At 41.4% G+C, this 22,826-nt stretch overlaps 2 protein-coding genes across 3 annotated transcripts; both read left to right on the forward strand.

The window, feature by feature from the left end:
• The first annotated feature begins 499 nt into the window (after positions 1–499).
• Positions 500–13,275, forward strand: LOC125889774 (mothers against decapentaplegic homolog 4-like). Of its 2 annotated transcripts, none has more exons than XM_049577906.1 (10): positions 500–710; positions 2,911–3,313; positions 4,883–5,057; positions 5,198–5,452; positions 5,559–5,666; positions 5,794–5,844; positions 6,252–6,435; positions 7,255–7,423; positions 7,755–7,893; positions 8,890–13,275. In XM_049577906.1, exons 2-10 carry the CDS (start codon positions 3,074–3,076, stop codon positions 9,099–9,101), a joined length of 1,533 nt encoding a protein of 510 aa, XP_049433863.1. In that variant the 5' UTR covers positions 500–710; positions 2,911–3,073; the 3' UTR covers positions 9,102–13,275. The 2 variants fall into 2 exon arrangements, with proteins under 2 accessions (XP_049433863.1, XP_049433864.1); XM_049577907.1 differs by lacking the exon at positions 500–710 and adding an exon at positions 2,477–2,657.
• A 2,562-nt stretch (positions 13,276–15,837) lies between these two features.
• LOC125889781 (piggyBac transposable element-derived protein 4-like) lies at positions 15,838–21,502 on the forward strand. Its single transcript, XM_049577921.1, has 4 exons — positions 15,838–16,095; positions 19,454–19,789; positions 19,881–20,449; positions 20,586–21,502. Exons 2-3 carry the CDS (start codon positions 19,479–19,481, stop codon positions 20,221–20,223), a joined length of 654 nt encoding a protein of 217 aa, XP_049433878.1. The 5' UTR covers positions 15,838–16,095; positions 19,454–19,478; the 3' UTR covers positions 20,224–20,449; positions 20,586–21,502.
• Positions 21,503–22,826: the final 1,324 nt, after the last annotated feature.

Genomic DNA, 22,826 nt, shown 5'->3' on the forward strand with positions numbered 1-22,826 from the left:
GGTCCAATCCAGGCCCCTAAATGATTTTGCACAGCTAATACTGATGCACTTGTGCAGGCTAAGAGGTGCAGGTTTCTGGAGCAAGTTAAACAGTGCACTTAATGTGAAATGCAGCTTCACAGGCTTTTCCACCCTGACCAGAATACAGCTCTCTGAAATAACAATAAATACCTATTGTGGTCATATTTAAAGACAATGAATATTGTCCAAAATATTGTCAACCAGCAGCTTCAGTGCAAAAAAAAAAATCTGTAATAACAGCTTCTCACAAGCAGTTGTTGCCATAGCTGCAGCTGTAGTAGAAATAAAAGCAGATGCAGTAGAAGCACTATACGTAGTGGTAGTGGTAATATTAACACCAGCACATGCAGTAATATCAGTAATATATAGTAGCTGGAGCAGTACAGGCAGTATTGAAATATCTGAGCACTTAACAAACTCCTGTCTCATGTTACGCATGCGCAACACGCAATTGAAGGAAATAGTGTGAGAAGTGCGTGAAGTGGGTCGGGACTGAGATTTGCTTGATCCGCGCTCTACTTTGAAGGATGTAACGCTACAGCATGCAAACCTTGTTTTTGTGAGCAGCTGGTGAAATTTATGAAGATAACCCAGACAGGATCTGCACAGCCCACCGCTGTTCCCGTCGGCACGGTAACTTCGGACAGAGGCAGGGCTCTCCTGCTAGCTGCCACACCAGCTAACTCCAGGTAGCATACAGTGCTAACACTAGCTACTTAGCTTTGGTTGGTTTTCAGTTAGAAACTACTCAGCGATCACATACGAACCAACGATTATTACAGTTGCATTAAAGTATGTTGTCGCTACCTATCAAACTAAGTGGTCAACAAATAAATACGTTGTAGCACAGTAAACAAACACGCCTGCTAACCTCATAGTAGCATGCTATGTTAGCTAGTTTGCTATCAACAATCATCGGTGTTAGCTGATGTTTTTAGTAGCAGGTAGCGAGCCAATCCCATGTCAAAGTACTTAATGAAAGCGTGTATTTCCGGTTATGCTCTTCAAAATAAAACCCTACTTGAACAGTAACGAACATGGCAGCTTACAAAAATTTTACAATAATAAATAGTGGCAGGCAAACATACCTGGGAAAAATACATTGTAATAATGCACCTCTATATCAGAAGTACTAATGGTTTGAAGTATAAGTGTGTCACAAATTGATGAACTTTCTAATTGAATTAAATAGAGGTTTTATTTTCATTTTATATGTAGCTCTTTTTATATCATAACCATTAACACTTAATTGACACTTTGAGGAAATGTGTGATAGGTTATTGTTGTTCTGATGTGAAGCATAGAGAATTATAGGAATAAAAATGAATAAGTATGAACTATGTAAACATTTTACAATAAAATAGGTGTATCATGCTACAGTGCTAACACTAGCATGTCAAATATGTAAAAATATAAAATGTGTACAGTGCTCTCTGAGTTTGTAAAGTGTATATAAAATATAAAATATGGGCCTTATGCTACGTCACAAAGTATAAAACTAGTATGTGAAGTTAAAAATAAAACAGAAAGATGTGTATTTCTTGACTATGTATATCACTATATATACATAACTTGAAAAAATAAGTAATACATACAATAGCCTATGTGCAACTTATGTTCAGTACACATTCAAGAGTGGGAACAGTTTTACACAGCTAAATAACTGCACAATGTTGCTGTAATTGAGTTATTTCTCCAATTATTGTACAGTGGAGACAGTGTTAAACAAAGGATTATTGTACCTTTAAGTCCCGATTGCACATTTGAAATATGATATTACAACTTTTTTTTCGCATCCATGTGTAAATAATAGTCCTGTCTATTCTTTAGCTTTATGTCACATCCATTTTTGTGCAAGTACATTGAGAGCAATGCAGGAAAAAACTGAGTCCAATTGCTTCTGTGTGTACACATATTTGGCCAATAAAGGTGATTCTAATTCAGAAATACAGAAGGCAGTAAACATTCTCATCAGTCATCTGAAGTCAGTTTCAGACTCTTAGAGCTCTGACCGCCTGTAATAAATGGTTTTAATTTACAGTATATAAGAACACATTTTGTAACTTGTATGACCAGCTCGCTGCTGATAGCAGATCATCTTAATGTCCTTCCCACTGTCTCACCCAGCACCTTAGATGCCTCAAATGTTAGTAAATAATCGACTTTATTATTTTAGCCTTTTGCTCGTTCAAAGCTTCACCTTTATTTTGAAGACAAGTGTTCACTTCCGGTTAGTTGTGTCCGCGTGCAGTAGCTTCCCCGGACTAACGGCAGCCAGAGTGGCGCCGCAAGCTAGCTAAGAAGATACAGGCGAGCACAACTACTTTAACCTTGTTTTTATCCCGGACTGAACAGTTCCGGACATTTGTAAACTCAAATATAAATGTAAAAAAGGCCTCTTTGTCATGTTATCAGGTCGTTGGCGAGCTAGCGTCGTCATTATACGGCTAACAACTTGGTTAAAACGGTATAGTTTGTGGTTTACAGATCTCCTGTGGTCTCCAGACTCAAAACCGAAGCTTTGTGTGTTTATCGGGTTTTGCCTGAAAGCTAATCTGTCATCCGGATTTACTCAACATTACAGCTCATTAACAACATGGCAGGAACTGACAGCCTCTAATGAGAGGATAACAGAGGTAGCACACAACCTTATTGTTGAATGAACTTTTGCCAGTTTTATAATTTAGATACACTGAGCTACAGCTTATGTCTTCTAATACCACAGCTCTGCAGCACATACCTACATCCATGCAGTCTGTCATGTTAGTTATGATGTTCAGTTTTTGTTTAATATCTTGTCTAATGTTTGTGTCAATTGAAGCAGACATAAGAAGGATGCATACAACTCTACAGCCTCTTAAATGAACATAAAGTCTAATTTATTTTCAGATCTCTTCACCCCTCCTCCTGATGCTGAGAGGTCTGCGGCCCCACATCTGTCCCATCTGCAGCTGAACAGCTGTGAAGATCGTCTCTGCTCCAGCCTCCTGATTCAGTGAAACTGTGTCAACTACATAATATCCTCAGAAGGCTTAGTGAGAGATAAGTCAAGATGTCCATCACAAACACACCCACCAGCAACGATGCCTGCCTGAGCATTGTGCACAGCCTGATGTGTCACAGACAGGGTGGCGAGAGCGAGACATTCGCCAAGAGGGCCATTGAGAGCCTGGTGAAAAAGCTGAAGGAGAAAAAAGACGAGCTCGACTCCCTCATCACGGCTATCACCACCAACGGGGCCCATCCCAGCAAGTGTGTGACCATTCAGAGGACGCTTGATGGACGGCTGCAGGTAGGATGACACACTCATCTGGATCATTTATTTGATACACTCAGGTACATAAATATAAATCAGATTCATACTCTTCATATTAGTGCTGATTAGTCTTACTTGTTGTTTGTAGTCTATTAATGTTTGGGGATTTCTAGTCTTTTCACCCACAGTAAACTATCCCGGCATTTTTTTTTTCTTGAATTAAAATAAAGGACCACGACAGACAGTTATTCAGCATAACATCAAGGCCTGCAATTTATGACTGTTTTCAGAACAGATTAGTCAGAAAATGGTGAAAAATAGCTACTACCATTTAACGATTATGGTTTCATAATTAATCATCTAGTTATTCAATCATTATTCATCTAGTCCACTCATAGTGTTATTTTGGGTCTTTTCATACATGACAATACACAGGAAATCTAGATATGTTGTATTTATTTAATGCCATGATAGTTGCCCAAGCAGTAACCCGTCTGGCTACTTGAGGCTGGTGCTACGTGCGCATTGAAATTATAGCAGGATAAAGAAATGCGTTTTCTCTCAGTGAAGAACGTATTCTCGTCGAACTTTATTGCTGCTAGTGATGGAGGGATGTACAAAACAAATGCGCACTGGGAAAGCACGTGTAGTTGTAGTCACCCTCATCAGGTAGATTGATAGTGCCCTGGCACACGATGCTCCCGTAACGCCTACTTAATAAAACAGCTGTACTGTATTTTGAAACCATCAACTAAATTCAGTAAATAAAGTCCATTTCATTGAGCCAAACTTTTGACCTTTTTGGTTGCAAAACCACAGAAACAGTTAGTTAGCAAACTATTTTTCTGACCATCGACTTCGCGATTTAGATTTAACATCAGTGAGATGAGAAACCTGCCAATATAAACATCGCACGCTGAGATTACAAAATGGAATAAGTAACCACATGATTCTCTGGAAAAATTATTCAGCTAAAAAAGGCAAGAAAATTCAGGAAATCTCTGCAGAAAACCAAGTTGGTGCTGTAGCCTTTTTTAAAAGTATTGTGACCTGTGTGTATTCGTCTAGTTAGAACATGCTGTTCACCAACACAGTGGAAAACAAGATGTGTTTGACAGGGTTCCTGTGGGTTCTTAAAAAGTCTTAAATGGCGTTGAGTTCATTAATTTATTATTGGCGTCAAAATGTCTTGAATCAATCTTTCAAAAGTCTGAAAAAATAGTGGAGAAAAAAAAGGATTTTATGTATGTTTTTTTTCCTGACATTGAATTATAAAATCTCAAAACAATTGGTTACATCTGTTTTTAAAAATAATGTACTTAATGCCTCTTGCATGAACATCAAGCAGAGGCGTATCAGGATTGTGGTACTAGCAACACTCATTTTGTTTCCCCCAGGCATAGCTGTCACTGTACGACAAGGGGAAATGCAAATTCAACAAAAATTAAAATCTAACTTAAATCTAACTTGCCCTAAGCTGGAGGAACCCTGATTTTAATAACTGACTTAACACTATGTTAGAGCTCAGCTGTGAGGTCAGTGAGTCCACAAATGATTTAACTCTGTCCCTGTATTCTTTCTCTGTGTTGTCGTTGTTGTTCCCAGGTGGCTGGACGTAAAGGCTTCCCCCATGTAATCTACGCCCGGCTGTGGCGGTGGCCTGACCTGCACAAGAATGAACTGAAACATGTCAAATACTGCCAGTTTGCCTTCGACCTCAAGTGTGACAACGTGTGTGTCAACCCCTATCACTATGAGAGAGTGGTGTCTCCTGGCATAGGTGAGTAACGGGGAGGTGGGCATGTGCTTGTTGAGGTGCCATTTGTTTTAGTTATACTTCTCCAAATCACAGTCTGCCTCACAAGGGATATTTTCTTGGCATTGTCCCTAATTTGTTCCATCCTTTTTCTTGGTCCACAGACTTATCAGGACTGACGCTGACCCCCTCTGGACCCAGCTCTGCACTGATGGTTAAGGATGAGTATGATTTCGATGGACCACAGAGCCTGCCCTCCATCGACGGAGGGCACTCCATCCAGACCATCCAGCACCCCCCATCCGCCGGCCGTCCGGCCCCCTCTGAATCATTTGCAACCCCAAACCTGCTCCCGCCTGCGGAGGCCTCCACCTCTGGTTCATCATCATCTTTCCCTGCCATTGCTGCTGGATCAGGCAGTAAGATACAGTTGTAAAATATTCCTGTGTGTGTCCTTGTTTGTCCGTATATACATGTGTATGTTTGGACATGGGTCTCTGACTTGTGTTCTCCTTTTCTCCTCAGGTGCCAGCTCAACCTGGTCCAGGAACAGCAGCTTCACCCCCAACATACCCCACCACACCAACGGTCATCTACAGCACCACCCTCCTATGCCACATCCAACACACTACTGTAAGTACACACTGTCACTGCCACCGAATCCCCAGATAACTGCCTACCTCTTGACTTTATTTTAGTTTTTTATTTTTGTTTTTACATAGTGTGTAATTGCTGCCATTACTCCCTCTGTTTCTCTCAGGGCCGGTGCATAATGAGCTCGCCTTCCAGCCTCCTATATCCAATCATCCAGGTGAGAACACACAATCCACAAGTACATAAACCCTGAACAGAATTTTTAGGCCACGTATATTAGAAACCTCTGAGTATATTTGATTAATAGGACATGAAGTGTCTCTAAAAAGTTGACGACTACGTTAGATACGAGACTGTGTTAATATGGTAAGTTTGATTGCTTCTGTGCCAACTTTGGAATATACAGGGTGTCTTTACGTTATAGCATGCACATTTTTATTTTTTGTAGCTTTGTAGCTAAATGGTCTTACACTTTCATAAATGTGAAATATTTTGCCTGGTTTGTATATGGTTTTATTTTTATAACTTGAAACAAAGTCACAAAAGTTTAATGTTACATTGACGAGGAACATTTTCCATTCATAACTACAAACCATTGACATAAGGTTCTCCCCTCTGTCTCAGCTCCTGACTACTGGTGCTCCATTGCCTATTTTGAGATGGACGTTCAAGTCGGGGAGACGTTCAAGGTGCCCTCTTCTTGCCCCATTGTGACAGTGGACGGCTATGTCGACCCCTCAGGAGGAGACCGCTTCTGTTTAGGCCAGCTCAGCAATGTACATCGCACTGAGGCTATCGAGAGAGCAAGGTGGGTGATCTTATTACTCTCAGTAGTTAGAGCAAAATAGTTAAAATCTTACTGCTGATATAATCACCGAGTCAGGGATGTATTTTTTTATATTTGAACCAGAAACAAGAGTTTGGCTGTCAAGCGTCATCTTTGTCATTGCTGCCAGCCTAAAACGTTTTTTTGGCATATCTAAATTTATCAATAAAAAACCCCACAGGAAATGTGATTTTTGTAAATCAAGTTAAATCAAATCAAATCCAGATTTGGAAATGAAATGTGATTCCAATTGGATTGGAGGCTCTGGCTGCTCAAATTGGATTTCAAAGTGTCTTTTGTGTACCTCTGCTTTATCGCTGAAGTGGAGCTTTTTCAGCTGAGCTGCGTGCGCGAGTCTGTCCCACCACCAAGTGTTAAACAGATCTGACCAAAAAAAAAAGTCTGACATACTGGACCATATTAGGGCTGTACCTGACTCAGAGTTATGTCAGTTGAATCAGATTTGTCTGTTCAATATGAATATTTGACGATTCTTTTTTTCCATATAAAGTTTCAAAGTTTGAACGGGGCTCAGCAGGATATTCAGTGTGATAGCAGCATTCACTTTGTATAGTGCATAAGCTAACTGCACTTGCAACAGATCGGAAATGTGCAACAACATTTTTTGCTGACACTAGATAACAAATAAAAACCAGAGACTGTATTGTATTAAGTCGCTGTGAGCTGTAAATTCACCCCTCCTAAGCAGGAGAGAGGAGATAATGTGCCACTGCACAGTCTCCACTGGAGTCTGTACTAAAGAGCAGCATGAAAGTCAATGTCCTCCTTCCTCTTCCTCAGGCTTCACATCGGTAAAGGGGTTCAGCTGGAATGTAAGGGTGAGGGAGACGTGTGGGTGCGATGCCTCAGTGACCACGCCGTGTTTGTTCAGAGTTACTACCTGGACCGAGAGGCGGGTCGAGCCCCTGGAGACGCTGTTCACAAAATCTACCCCAGCGCTTACATCAAGGTACGTACACGGGTCACTGAAAGGGCATCACTCAAAGTTGACATTTCATAAAATGTTGTTTTTCCTCTTTTGGAGGGTCAAGCTGCAAACATCTCTTTCCATACAGTCTCTTCCTTTACATTGGTTCTGTACAGTAGTTGTGTCTACGTACTGCCACTGTTTACTGTCTTTTCCACTCTTGTCTCTCGTAAGGGGAAATCATACCTCTTCACACAGCATCTTTCTGACACTCTCCCTGATTGGCAGCCTGTGGTGATATTTACATTTCTCCTATGAAGGGGGCTAATTGCTGCTGAATGTACAGTATTTAAAGTCTCTTCTCTCCTGCCAGGTGTTTGACCTCCGTCAGTGCCACAGACAGATGCAACAGCAGGCAGCTACGGCTCAAGCAGCAGCTGCAGCCCAGGCAGCCGCTGTGGCCGGAAACATACCCGGACCTGGATCAGTTGGAGGGATAGCTCCAGCCATTAGTAAGACCCTGTAGTAACTAGCTATGAAGAGAACAGAGACATGCTCAGACTGAATTTCAGCCCAGTTGTGGTTAAAAAAATCAAATGAATGTGTTCTGGTAACACAAATTTGATAATAAAGCAGAACAAGATTATATTGATTTTTATTGGTTGACAAATATTTGCAGGTGTAATTACTCCAAAAATGAAGCTGAAAGTTTTGAATATAGTGTTCCAAGTAGGGGTGGCGATATGGCCTTAAAATAATATCACAATATTTCAGGTTATTTTTGCGATGATAACATTCTTGACGATATAACAAATTAGTTCATTTTTTATTTAATTAATTTAATAAAATAGAATTGCAACAAAATAAGTGATAGTCTTACACGTTAACCGAAGTTTGCCTTCAAATATTAAGTAAAAACTAAACAAAGAATAGTAATTCAACAAAATAAAAACTCCCAAAAATGACACATTCAAACAGAGTCTGCAATAGTTTCTCTTGTGGCCGTGGGTAACAGTATGACAATAATTGGCCAACAAGCCGAAATATTGCAAGTATCACGATATGACATTTTTACACGATATTAAAATTTATCTCGGTAGTATCATGAAAAGACGTTTTTATTACAGACAACTCATTAATTTTCAGGCTGCAACTATTTTCATTATTGATTAATCTGCCAGTAACATTCTTTATGAATGGCTTTATCCTTTGCTCGTTTAAAATTCCAGAAAACAGTGTCCAATTTGACGTAATCAGATCGCTCTTTTTGTCTAACCAGTGGTCCAAAACTCAAACATATTCAGTCTGCTGTCATCAAAGTCCAAGAAAAGAAGCAGATATTTTCATTTTAGAGGCTGCAACTTTAACATTTTTGCCTAAAATTGACTCGGATCATCGACTAACTGTTTCATCTCTAGGAATCACCTAATTAATTAATTGTTTGTCAATACATTGTACGCCACATCACACTGACCTGATCATGACTCCCTCTCCTCCCGTCCTCTCAGGTCTGTCAGCGGCAGCCGGTATCGGGGTAGATGACCTCCGGAGGCTGTGTATTCTCAGGATGAGTTTTGTTAAGGGCTGGGGGCCCGACTACCCACGCCAGAGCATCAAGGAGACCCCCTGCTGGATCGAGATCCACCTGCACAGAGCTCTACAGTTACTGGACGAGGTTCTGCACACTATGCCTATAGCGGACCCGCAGCCTCTGGACTGAGACCTGCAGCATCGCACTGCGACTCATACAGTGGCAATTGAAAGTCTTCCTCAGTGAACTGTTTTGGGTGGAGGAGCCAGTGGCACAGGCGTGACACTGAAGCTCACCCACATGAAAAAGTACTTTCAGGTGTTTGAGGCACCTTTGTGCACTGTGGCCCCGACTCTTGCTTCTTGAAGCAGGAGTGACACTAAAATGAACCAAAGCCATATATTAAAGATATAGCTGTCATATTTTTGATAGATGGCTTTGATATCTGATGACTGGAATGATGAACTATAGGACTAGGAAAGGCATCACAAATAACTACAGTTACAAAGCACCACATCGTGCTCATTGATGACCTGCGGATCCCATGAAACTGGAATGTACAGCGAGTCCACAACCGCCAACTACTGACAGATATTAGAGTCACTGAACAATAACCGAACATCTGAGAGCTGTGCTGCTGTGAGATGGATCATATCCAGTGTCTGGGCACCGCAGCACTGCTCGAAGATCACTGCTCGACATCACGCTGCCTCTCAGATACTGAACAGGGCTGAGGACCACCCAGCTTGGATCAGGTCATACGAGACACTCACAACCATCCACAGATATCACAGAGAATGAAATGACATGCACCATCCCTAAAGCCGACCCCTAACCTCTGAACTGAAACAAGGTCAAGGATTCTTCTAGGTCAGGTATTGTCAAAGTACGGGTTTGGACCTTAAAAACTGGTTGTGGGCTTGGTGTGCCCCACCATACATGTTTCTATTTTCTCTCTCACCTGTAGTGCTGTTTATCAGCCTTGATTGTTTTGGTGTGAGTTGCAGAGTGTTGGAGATATCGGCCGGTTTTTTTTAGATATTTTTGGGGGGCATTTTTTAGCCTTTATTTGACAGGACAGACAAGTGTGAAAGGGGGAGAGAGAGGAAGTAACATGCTGAGCACCTATTTTTTTAGGGTTCAACAGCTGTGCCCTGTGATAAACTGAGTTCACGTTTCAGGTAAACAGGCTATGATGTGGTGTGTGTAAAGAAAAATAGTTCCTATCTCAAACTGCCCACAACAAGGTCTGTGGATTATCTTGAGTAACAGGGTCATGATTTCTGAGTTTTTCTAATGCATTTTGTGCCGATTTTTAAGCAGCACAAGTTGAGTACCATCTAGTTCCATTATATTCAAGAGAAGGCAGACATCTCTACATGCGATATCTCCAACACTCAGCTCACACCAAAACAATAAATTGATAAATAGCACTACAGGAAAGAGGTAAAATGTGTTTTTAATTTTGGGGTGAACTAGATTGAACAAGATGTCGGAGCAAAGGAAAAGCCCACAGTCGAGGTTTTGGACCAGACGATAAAGTTCTTCTCCGGCATAATGACAGACAAAGTTGAACGGCCCATTGATGATACAATATATCTGGTTTTTACTGACTTACTGTGATTATATCATTTCTTCACTCACTCAGAAAAAGTGATCACTTATCACTGGTCACTTCCACCTGTTTCAGGTTACTATTTTGGAAAATGCCCTATTTTATGCTGCCACAAAGGATGAATCTCATACACCGCCTTCTGCAAACTCCTCGCCATTTGTCCCTTTCATGCCGAGAGCAAAAAAGAAAACAGCGGTGATGTTTTTGTTTCACATGCAATGGAATTTAGAGAAGGCGGCAGACAGATGGTGTTAGATATCTGAGATTTGACCATGGTACAAAGAACAGGGTTCATCAAAGTTTTGGCAAGCCAAAGTACTTATTACTCAGACACACACTGTAGGTCCAGTATGATCATGTCAGCTGCCCAACTTTTTATTTGGAAATTTCTTTAATTGAATTTTAAAGGTGATGATAATTATTTGTATTCATTTAAATTTGTATGGATTTTAATCTCCAAGCATACCCGACACATCATCCCCACTGTGAGAATCATTGTACTTAAATATCTTATGACTTGCAGCCCACTTATATACGACTCGATCCAGGTCTCTTGTGTGTAGTTTACTGACAGAGAGAATTTAAGGCAGTTTCCCAGCAATATTGATATATTTTCTTGGTTTTATTTTTGTTACTTTTATTAATTGATTTGTATTATATTTTTAGCACTTTACTTTTTTTCTTGTTTTTAATCCAATAACCCTTATTTTGAGGTGGTTGTCCTGCAATATGAATAAGGGAGTGAATAGTTTTATGTAGGATTGTGAGCAGAGGTGACTTTGTGATGCATTTGTATGGAGAACATTTGTAACACTAAGGCATCTTTTTAAAATCTGTTTTTGCCCTTTCACTCTCAATAGGCATTTAGACAAATCTGTAGAGTTTCTTTCGGCTGTTCTGAGTTGCAGTCTTTTTTTGATTTGCAGTTTTTTTTCCTTTTTAATCCATGTAAATAACTTTTGTTTCTGAACTGCATGTCAATGTTTGCATGAATTTTAATGGCAAAGAGACCGCTTTATCTCTGACCCCCCTTTTTACAATAGGTTACTTCACTTGCCCTGCATTACACAGGAAAAGTGGATTATCAGAGGAGAGTAGAAACCAGCACCCGCAGTGTACTGGTGTGTTAACCAGGCAAACAAATAAAAGCTACAGAATCACAACTAATGTAAATGATCCAATTTAATTATATAAACTCAACTTTTTAGCAGCGAGGTTCGTAAAGAAGGCAACTTTCCTTCTGAGACCTAATGTGTTTAGATACAGTAACGCCATCAGTTATTAGTGTGCAGAGAAACAGATAAAGGTAGGCCGACACAGAAATAATTTGATTTCAACATGAGTCCCCTCGTCTCCTCTGACTGTGCGCTGCCTGTGATACTTTCTTTTTCTGTTTTTAAAGGCATTTGTTGGGACATCTCTGTAACATCAGTAACCTTTAAATTTAAGTGTACATTAAAGGCCCAGTGTATAAGATACATGGGGACTTTGGGTGTATCTAGCAGTGAGGATTGCCGATTGCAACCACCTGAAACTTCTCCAAGTTAGATTTCCTTCAGTGCTGATCGTACAAAAGGTTTTCACCCTGAGCTGAACTGTCTCCTCTCCAAAACAAGCGGACCAGCGTGAAAACACTGATTTAAGTAGTTTCACGTCTGTGTTTCAGATGGCCCACTTGCCTAGCACCTGCTAATGTGTGCCCACCTATTGTCTCTGACATCTTAAAGCGTGCTCACTTTATTTCTGATTCAGACGTTCTGGAGGTTTTTACTGTGAGCTGAATTATCTGCAGAGGTCTCTTCCTCTCCAAAACAAATGGACCCAGTGATTTAAACCTGTAAAAACACTGAGTAAAGCAGTTTCATGTTAAAAATTAAGTGTTTTCCTGACACTCTTTTCATGGACGGTGGCTGACACAGAAACAGGAAGCACCTGATCTAGAGCTAGTGTTTGGTTTATCCATTCTGGGCTACTGTAGAAACATGGCGGTGCAACATGGTGAGGATCTGCTTTGTAGATACAAACGGCTCATTCTGAGGCAAAGAAAACATGATGATTCTTATATTCAGGTGAATAGACATGAAAGAAAACAGTTATTATATTCCATTTCTGCCCCTAAATCCTGCACACTGGGCCTTTAAGACTTCACTTTGCAATGACTAACATAGTTTTAAAATCACTTTTAAATTGGCAGTAGATTTGAGGTTGGCATGGCGATTCATCTCTCGGGAAGTGACGTGGTAATTAAATTTAAGTGCGTCCGAAAATATACATACCACTGTTTATAAACACAAAGGTATGTTGAAGAATAGCACACATTTTGCAATCCAGTCGAGTGATCAAATCTAAGCCAGCGGGTTGCTTTCTCTCTCCTCTGTCCCATCTGTAATTATCTCACTTTAATTTGAAACACATCGTCTAAAAATATTTGTTTAACATCAGGGATTAAGCCTCAAACTTTAGATTTTATTCACATAATTATGCATTCTATCGATTGAATGGCAGGAAACAAGATATTTTATGATTCTGTGTTACTGAAAGAACTGATGCTGAATTCTGTCTGAAGAAATAACCTGTTATGTTCTGTTGTGCTTTACGGTTGAACAAATGTTTTTATATCACTTGCAGTTATAGAAGCCTGAAGACACGGCTCCAGTGAGCTGATGTTGACTACTATGACAGAGTGCAGAGACAAATTTTACCTGTATTTCTTATGTGAGAGTCTATAATTAAACATGGCCTGATATTCTCTAAGTGGTGACCTGGTTATTTTCTCAACAAAGTCAACATGTTTATTAGGATATGATTCAAACGCTGTTGTATTCACTACTTTTTAACTTGATTCCTGCTCACGCTGAAGTAGTGGGATTTACGGAGGTCAGTGTACCAGTCAGCCTCCCTCACAGCAGACATCTTGACATGTCAATGCAGGAAAAGCTCAGCTGCTTGAATGACAATGAATGATGGCTGGATTCCACCCAGACGGATTACTGGTACACTTGTGTTTCGAATGTGCTTTACCTGCTATAACATGTCATGTTGTCTACACTGTAAAATGTCTATAGGGATGATAAAGGTGTGAGTCGTCTTGCCTTGACAAGCACAACAATCATGCAGCCTGAGCAGGTGTAATCTGAAGGCCAACAGGAAATCTCCGGCTACAGAATTACCACTCAAGTTTCTCTTACAGTTTACATCCATGTCTAATATTTGGGGATGTGGTTTGACAAGAACCTTATGTGGTCGACCGATATAGAGAAAATTACTGGAAAATATAAGAAAGTACAGAATATTTTGAGATGTTTGAGGGGCCGAGACTGGGGAGTGGGTAGGCAGTCCCTGAAAACTGTATACACTGGGTTGATCAGGGCTTTCATTGACTATGGCTGTATAATTTATCAGTCAGCGTCAAAAACATGACTGAAAAAGTTGGATGTAATTCGGTATCAGGCCCTGAGACTTTGTTGTGGCACAATAAAAACAACTCCAGTATCAGCTTTACAAGTGGAAATGAATGAAATGCCGTTGGAAATCAGATGAACTCAACTAGCGCTAACTTATTGGGCCAATTTAAAGGGCCATAAGGGGAGTCATCCGACTCAAATGGTATTGCAACCTTTTCAAGAGAAAGGAAAGAGGCCGATTAAGAGCTTCAGTTGGACAATAGGGAATACAGTTAATGGAATTGGGGTATAATGATAAGCCCCACTGTAACATTCTTTGTTGTCCCACCTTGGTTACTAGGAGAGATACGTGTAGACATGCTTATGTTAGAGTGGAGGAAAAGGAGCTGTTTAGCATGTTTAGGTATTCACGGATGCTTCAAAAACAGACAATAATAGAGTCGGGGTTTCATTTATAATAAAAAGAGAAGAAGATATAATTTTGAGGTTTAGATTTGGACACACTGGTTTGAATAGTACACTTAAGTTAATTGGAAAACATGAAACCAGTTTGTGTGAATATTGTAATATGCAGCAAACAGCATATTACTGTTTGTTGTCCAAAATACCAGCAGGAAAGACGATTTCATCAACACATCAAACTGGAAAAACTACAGTTGAATTCAGGACATGTGGAATGTGGGGCAATTATATTTGGAAAAGACAGGGATAGGCCGAAGAATAAAGGACTGCTAAGGACCACACTCCATTTCAATATGTGGCGGTAATGCGCCGAAAAGCTGTTTGCCGACCGCCATTAAACAGATAGAAGAGGAAGAAGAAGGCGAAGTAGTACCAAAGAGGATGGATACCAAGAGGCGAAGCTCAATAGAACGCCCCATAGCAACAGACTCGCCCATGGTTTCGTCCTACCGCCGCCATTTTGGACCATCAGCAGAACACAGCAGACCCGCTTGCATACAAAACCACACAGACAAACTGAAGTATATCGCTATTAATTATACTTACAATGCTACTCACCTCGTGATAGCTTGGTCACACCTGCTTTTTCACGTTTTTGTAAAGCAAAATATAGACTAAAAAAAAAAAACAAAACGAAGAAAAACGGCCTAGATGGCATCTCTACATATTACATCCACTTATGAGAACATTATTAATTACTCCTTCAAAATCACCCCTAGACTCACAAGTCAGACTTTAGACGCTTTGCTTAAGGCGGAAATCTCTGATTGTCTGGTGGCGAGACTAAATCACCCCATAAGCCAATCTACCAAAAAATTAAAAAAAAAAAAAAAAAATTAATAAAAAAAAAAATCAATACTTTAACTAGAAACACATGGCGACGTCACATAGTCAGGAATAAAGATTTATTTACAGTTTGTACAGTAAGGGGACAGTAATAATAATATATAGGCTATTTTAATATGATATATTTTAATGCTAAAGCAGTAATTAGTTCTGATATAAATGGTCCAAGAGGCCATATATATATATATATATATATATATATATATATGTATGTGTGTGTGTGTGTGTGTGTGTGTGTGTGTGTTACCTTCCCTCCAAAACTGGCATATTAAATTGATGTTAAAACACTTCAAAAACTTACACCTCAGGAGTTCTTACCTGTCGGGATCCTTCTGGAAACGGTGGAGGCCAGGTGCGGGGTGTTCCACTGATAGTTGTTGCAGTTAATTGCACTACACTGTTTTTGTTTTTGTTTTGTTTTGTTTTGTTTTTACTTTTTTCTCCTCTCTCCTTGACATCTGCATGTTGTCTGGGCGCAACAGTCCAAGTTCAACAGTCCAAAATGGCGGCCCTAGTGGCTGTTGGCCAAAATTCAACGGAGCTTCGCCTCTTGGTATCCATGCTCTTTGGTAGCACTAGTAGTAGTAGCAGAAGTAGAAGAAGAAGACGACGACGACGAAGCTTCCCGCGGGAGATGACACTCAGCGGAGCTAACAGCGAACCAACTTGCTGCAGTTATTAGAGACATTGTTGTTTTACTTTTCCGACATGGAAACAACGTGCGAAAAAAACACAGAGAAGAAGAACCCCCATCCACCGTGGGAGCTGAACACGATGAAGATGAATATGAAGAATCAGGAGCAGAGAGTGAAGAGTGGGTTAATAAAGAGGAGGAAAGTGACGACTCTGACGAGCAGTAAGTGGCCTACATTAACTTTCAGTGTATGTGAAACGTGTATATGCATAGTTTTATTTGTTGTATATTTAGTGGTCATTTGAACGGAGAGTGTTTTATGGTTTTAGCAAAGTACCAGATGGTCCAAACAAGTATCCATCACATGTTTACCTCCACCACACAGACATGTACAGTACAGGCCAAAAGTTTGGACACACCTTCTCATTCAATGCGTTTTCTTTATTTTCATGACTATTTACATTGTAGATTCTCACTGAAGGCATCAAAACTATGAATGAACACATGTGGAGTTATGTACTTAACAAAAAAGGTGAAATAACTGAAAACATGTTTTATATTCTACTTTCTTCAAAATAGCCACCCTTTGCTCTGATTACTGTTTTGCACACTCTTGCACACTCAAATGGTTTCCACTTCACAGGTGTGCCTTATCAGGGTTAATTAGTGGAATTTCTTGCTTTATCAATGGGGTTGGGACCATCAGTTGTGTTGTGCAGAAGTCAGGTTAATACACAGCCGACAGCCCTATTGGACAACTGTTAAAATTCATATTATGGCAAGAACCAATCAGCTAACTAAAGAAAAACGAGTGGCCATCATTACTTTAAGAAACGAAGGTCAGTCAGTCCGGAAAATTACAAAAACTTTAAATGTGTCCCCAAGTGGAGTCGTAAAAACCATCAAGCGCTACAACGAAACTGGCACGCATGAGGACCGACCCAGGAAAGGAAGACCAAGAGTCACCTCTGCTTCTGAGGATAAGTTCATCCGAGTCACCAGCCTCAGAAATGGCAGGTTAACAGCAGCTCAGATCAGAGAGCAGATGAATGCCACACAGAGTTCTAGCAGCAGACCCATCTCTAGAACAACTGTTAAGAGGAGACTGCGCGAATCAGGCCTTCATGGTCAAATAGCTGCTAGGAAACCACTGCTAAGGAGAGGCAACAAGCAGAAGAGATTTGTTTGGGCCAAGAAACACAAGGAATGGACATTAGACCAGTGGAAATCTGTGCTTTGGTCTGATGACTCCAAATTTGAGATCTTTGGTTCCAACCGCCGTGTCTTTGTGAGACGCAGAAAAGGTGAACGGATGGATTCCACATGCCTGGTTCCCACTGTGAAGCATGGAGGAGGAGGTGTGATGGTGTGGGGGTGTTTTGCTGGTGACACTGTTGGGGATTTATTCAAAATTGAAGGCACACTGAACCAGCATGGCTACCACAGCATACTGAAGCGACATGCCATCCCATCCGGTTTTGCGTTTAGTTGACGATCATTTATTTTTCAACAGGACAATGACCCCAAACACACCTCCAGGCTGTGTAAGGGCTATTTGACCAAGAAGGAGAGTGATGGAGTGCTGCGGCAGATGACCTGGCCTCCACAGTCACCGGACCTGAACCCAATCGAGATGGTTTGGGGTGAGCTGGACCGCAGAGTGAAGGCAAAGGGGCCAACAAGTGCTAAACACCTCTGGGAACTCCTTCAAGACTGTTGGAAAACCATTTCAGGTGTCTACCTCTTGAAGCTCATCAAGAGAATGCCAAGAGTGTGCAAAGCAGTAATCAGAGCAAAGGGTGGCTATTTTGAAGAAACTAGAATATAAAACATGTTTTCAGTTATTTCACCTTTTTTTGTTAAGTACATAACTCCACATGTGTTCATTCATAGTTTTGATGCCTTCAGTGAGAATCTACAATGTAAATAGTCATGAAAATAAAGAAAACGCATTGAATGAGAAGGTGTGTCCAAACTTTTGGCCTGTACTGTATATATGTCTATGCTCCACCAGACCAGCTCAAAGAAACGCTGTGAGGAATTCACATGGTGGGGGGTTGGGCAGGAGGGTGGAGAGCCCCCTAGGGAAGGGAGGAAGGGAAAATCTTGGTGAGGACCACCACGGTGTAAAGAAAATCCTACAGTGTTTACACAACCTTGCGTCGATAACATGCGACGGCGGATGTTAATGAGATCATCTATCCTGTTGAAACCAGCAACTATGTTCTGAAACTAAATATTTCACCCTGTGCGTCCTTACAGTGTTGTTTCATGCAGGCTACATAAACATGGACACCCCAGCCCCCCAGGAAAGAAGCTCGCCCTTGCAGCAAGTTTTTTCTCTCCCAGGGGCCACTTGCAGTATTGCAGCCAAAAAAAATCACCTGCAGCCCAAAAAGCATTTTCCCCATAGACCTCCACCTTTCATACAAACATGCAGCCCAAAGTGCTTCACATGACAAAGTTGGGATGACACAGACACAAGACATTAAAGTAGTTTAGGGGCGTAAAAACAGGAAGCACTCTCACCAGGACTTTTATGGGACAAATGAGGAACATTTAAAAGTAAAACATGAACATAAAATAATAGAAAATCTGATGTATGGAGGGGTAAAGTCATTTAAAGCTTTATAAACAAGTAAAACAACTTTAAAATCAAGTCCAAAAGACACAGGGAGCCAGTGTAGTGACTTCAGTCAACAGTCTGGCTGCGGCACTCTGGACTAGCTGTAGTTTCTTATTGACTTTTTGGGTAGTCCAGTGAAAAGGGAACTGCAGTACTCAAAACTGAAAATTCTTGACAGGACACCTCCCACTGCAAACAAGAACAATTATGAATCTTTCTTTTCTGAATTTTTGAACCCTGGAGGTTTTACATTTGTAAAACTTTCCTCAAGCAGAGAAAGGCGATTTTAAAATCGGTGACGTCATCACAATGTAATGAAAGGGGGGTCAGTCAGTAGTAATCTATACCAAAATTATATGCGTATTCTATATGAACTAGAAAAAACACCTGTCGTGCCTTTGAGGAGTAAGAAAGGACAAGAAAGAAATGAAAAGGGGAAAAGTAGCAAAGCTCCGTAAATTGGATTTTTGGGCTTTTTATAAGCAGTTGATAGTGGTGTGTGTATGCGCCTTACAAGTAGTAACAAGGGACCATCACAATACCGTGAACTGCACCTCACCTGGAAAGTGGACGAGATCAGGCAGCTGTAGCAGAAGACGGTGACAAAAAGCCGCGGTGTCATACAGTCTCCAACAGCCCTCAGTCTGTACAGGAAGTCGCAGAAAACATCACCATCAAAGATGCAGCAGTTTGGGAAAAGTGGTTTGTTAATATCAGTAGATTTGAGACCATCAGTGACTTTGTTTAAGTACGTGTAGTTTGGTTAGCAGGCCATGTCTTTCCTTAGCCTGACAAAATGACACACACATATGATTTATAAGAACCCCTGCACTTACTCAGCCTCCATACAGCCCTGATGAGAGGGATTCCTCCTCCAGCGATGAATCACCCTCAGAGGAAGATGAATAATTTATCCCGCCAAACCATTGATCTAATCTCATCATCTGATTCCAGCTCCCCCGCTGACAATGACAACACCATGCAGACGGATGACCCTGTACCTAGTTCTGGGTGGACATCCAAGAGTGGGCTGGAATGGTCTCCAACTGATGCAGACACCATGCGCTACATTGCTCCGCCCATCAAAGCCACTGGACCTACATGTTATGCTATTGACAGGATCACTAACCTGGAAGATAGTTTCGAGCTCATGGTAACGCCAGAAATTGTCAAACACATCATGGAAATGACGAACCTCCATGGCAGACACACTGTGAAGAATTGGACGGACACCGACACTACTGAGATTAAAGCCTACATCGGGCTGTTGATCTTGGCCGGCGTCTACAGGTGAAATAGTCTTTGTTATGTTTGTATATTGGTGTGTGATTTCAATCTGCACATTACTGTGAAGCACTGATAAGATCTACTGTTACTGCAGGTCTAGAAATGAGTCGACAGCCAACCTCTGGAGGGACGGCACCGGGCGGCCCATCTTTGCCGCGACCATGGCGCACAAGAGATTTTCACTACTCTCCACCGTCATCCGTTTTGATGACAAGCAAACCCGGCAGGCACGTTTAGTCCGCCAGCCAGACAAGCTGGTAGCGATTCGGGTGATTTGGGATAAATGGCTGCGTCAACTTAAGAGTGTTTTCATCCCAGACCGGGAAATTACCATAGATGAAAAGGTGATCCTATTCAGAGGCCGTTGTCCTTTCCAGCAGGCCATGCTCAAAAAGCCATTCAGATCCGGCCTAAAGATTTGGGTACATCCACAATAGCAAGCCTGAGCTTCCCCCAGCTCTGCTGCAGACGCGGAGAAGGGTTATAAACTCCTCCGTCTTTGCTTTCCGCAAGAAAGCAACCTTGGTGTCGTACATCGGGATGCCTAGGAAAAATATCAGCACCAAGCATCGGAAGCCTGAAGTGACCAGCGGCAAGAGTCGCAAGCCCCAGATGGTGCTGGATTACAACCGCTGGAAGAAAGGCGTGGACGTCCTGAATCAGGTATTTATATTTATAGTCAGTAGCCTCATTCTTGCATTTATATAAAGACTCAATATATATTTGTGTATGGTGAGGAAGAATACTTATTCAATTTTTCTTTGGTCTTTTTTTTATTATTATTATTATTATCTTGCAGCTGGCGGCCACCTACTCATGTAGGCAAAGGACACACCGTTGGCCGATGGCCCTTTTCCACCACGTCATTGACGTGTCTGCTGTCAATGCATCAATCCTGTGGACAGCGGCGCAGCCCAACTGGAAGCAGGGCAACCCGACCCGTCGGCGGCTCTTCTTGGAGGAGCTGGGGAGGGCACTGACCTTTCCACTGATGGCCACAAGGCAGCGCCTTCCCCACCAGCCAGGTGCTGCTGCCATGGTGACACAAGCCCAGGACCTTGCCCCTGTCACTCCCTCGTGCAAATCACTCAAGGACACAAGGAGGCAGTGCAAATACTGCCCAGCCAAAAAAAGGAGGATGATCACAACCATCTGCCAAAAGTGTGATAATTACACTTGCAAAGACCACACCACAGTCATTTGTAACATGTGTGCCCCTTCTGTCTGGTCTAGACTCTCTCTCACACACACACACACACACACACACACACAGTGCCTCTGTTCCCATCTGTTCTAAATGAATGTTGTTGAATGAATATTGTTTTTCTTGTTAAACAGATTTTTTTTTTTTTCCTAGAGAATCCTGAATATGATTATGGAAATATTTTTTATGCTCAAGTCTGAAGTTGGAGCAGTACAGTCATTTAGTATTCATATTCATGTAAAATACACAACAATGGTTATGAGGGTATTAAATGGATTACTTTAATAATCTGACACTGCATTCAAAAAGAGAAATGTATCTAGATCAAAGTTGTTGTTGACCATATACCAGACTGTCATAAACCCTCCCAAAAACATCCACCTGGCATTTAGTATGTTATTTCTCATTCTTTTAATGGTGGGCTTTTATAAAATAACATTTATTGTGCATAACGGGGCTGAACTGGATTATTGTGGAATATGCAAGAGGTGTTGAGATGTGACTTGCCACGGCAAGCTGTGCTGGAGATGGACCTTCTCAGGAGTAGGTCCAATAGCCGGGCCCTCGAGCAGGTAGGGTGAGGTCTCGCCGACTGCGGCCAGTTCACTATCAGCTGTATTAGAAGTTGCTGCTCGAAAACTCAACATTTCCTTATGTTGCTGCTTCACTGTAAAAGTTTTTACATAACGAAATAACAGGAGACTTTTATTGTGAAGAATCTATAGGCCATAAAATGTGATTACTGATCTGGCAAAACTTTGTAAGCAGCTTCTCTTCAGTAAAGGCAAGTCTGATAATATGTCAGGGAGGAAGTGTCCACGCAGACACAGTCACAGTGAGATGTTGATGAAGAGCTGCAGACAACAGGCTCTTACTGCACCTCTGCAAGCAGCTCACCTCCAACAGGTAAACTTTTACCTGCCCTGCTGTGGAAAAAAACATGCAGCAAAAATAACGGGACTTAGGGGCCATTTATACGACAACGATTTCAGTAAAAACGGAAAAGTCTGTCCTTTGCGTTTTAAAAAACTTCTGCGTTTATATGACGACGTTATTGAAACGATCCCTGTTCACACGGAGCCGCAAAATCTAATGGAAACGCTGTAGTATGCACGCCAGATCAATGGGTGGCAATGTAAATTTGCAAAGCAACACCAGTGCGTGACGCCATGCGCCTGCGCTGAAGTGCCTTCCTCTATGTGATTACAAACCAAAACAAAGAAGAAACAATGGCAAAAGCATGCACAGATAACTTTGTCTGGATGGAAGACAAGGTGGAGTTACTACAGTAACAGATCTACACTTCAAATCAACAGGGTGAGCAGCACAAACAAAGCTCAGCGTTGTTGTTGTGACGGTCAGCATGCCTAGTGACTGGAACCATAATGCACATGTGCGAAAAGTCCGTTTTCAGAGGAACTGCATATTGCACATTTACATGACAACAGAGACGCTGCCGTTTCCGAAATTTTGCACTCTGGAACCCATTTTCAAATCATTGTATTTTCAGGCACCCAAAACGCCGCTGTCGTGTAAACGATCATCCAAAACGCAACTGAAATTTACCGTTTTCAGTTGAAATTGTTGTCGTATAAACGGGACCTTAGACATCATCACTCAAGACCAGCCATCACCAGTTTAAGACACACCTTCAAGAAGGTAGCCTTGTTGTAATGGAAATGCAAATCCCTGCTGTGCTGGGCTGACGGCCCAAACCAAACCAAGCAAAACCAGGCCAAGCTAAACCAGCCCATGACTGTGGAAAAGGGGTAAAAGTCTGTTCCTTCTCCTTACCTTTCTTATCTTGGAGAATTGATCCCACAATAGCCAGTAGTG

This window comes from Epinephelus fuscoguttatus, linkage group LG6 (assembly GCF_011397635.1).
Source record: "Epinephelus fuscoguttatus linkage group LG6, E.fuscoguttatus.final_Chr_v1".
NCBI lineage: Eukaryota > Metazoa > Chordata > Actinopteri > Perciformes > Serranidae > Epinephelus > Epinephelus fuscoguttatus.

Bases quoted from the DNA above. Each gene is read 5' to 3' on its own strand.
- LOC125889774 (XM_049577906.1), top strand. From the start codon at position 3,074: ATGTCCATCACAAACACACCCACCAGCAACGATGCCTGCCTGAGCATT. The intron at 3,314-4,882 runs GTAGGATGACAC...TGTTGTTCCCAG, and splicing joins CGCTTGATGGACGGCTGCAG to GTGGCTGGACGTAAAGGCTT. The intron at 5,845-6,251 runs GTGAGAACACAC...CCTCTGTCTCAG, and splicing joins TCCTATATCCAATCATCCAG to CTCCTGACTACTGGTGCTCC.
- LOC125889781 (XM_049577921.1), top strand. From the start codon at position 19,479: ATGCAGACGGATGACCCTGTACCTAGTTCTGGGTGGACATCCAAGAGT. The intron at 19,790-19,880 runs GTGAAATAGTCT...CTGTTACTGCAG, and splicing joins ATCTTGGCCGGCGTCTACAG to GTCTAGAAATGAGTCGACAG.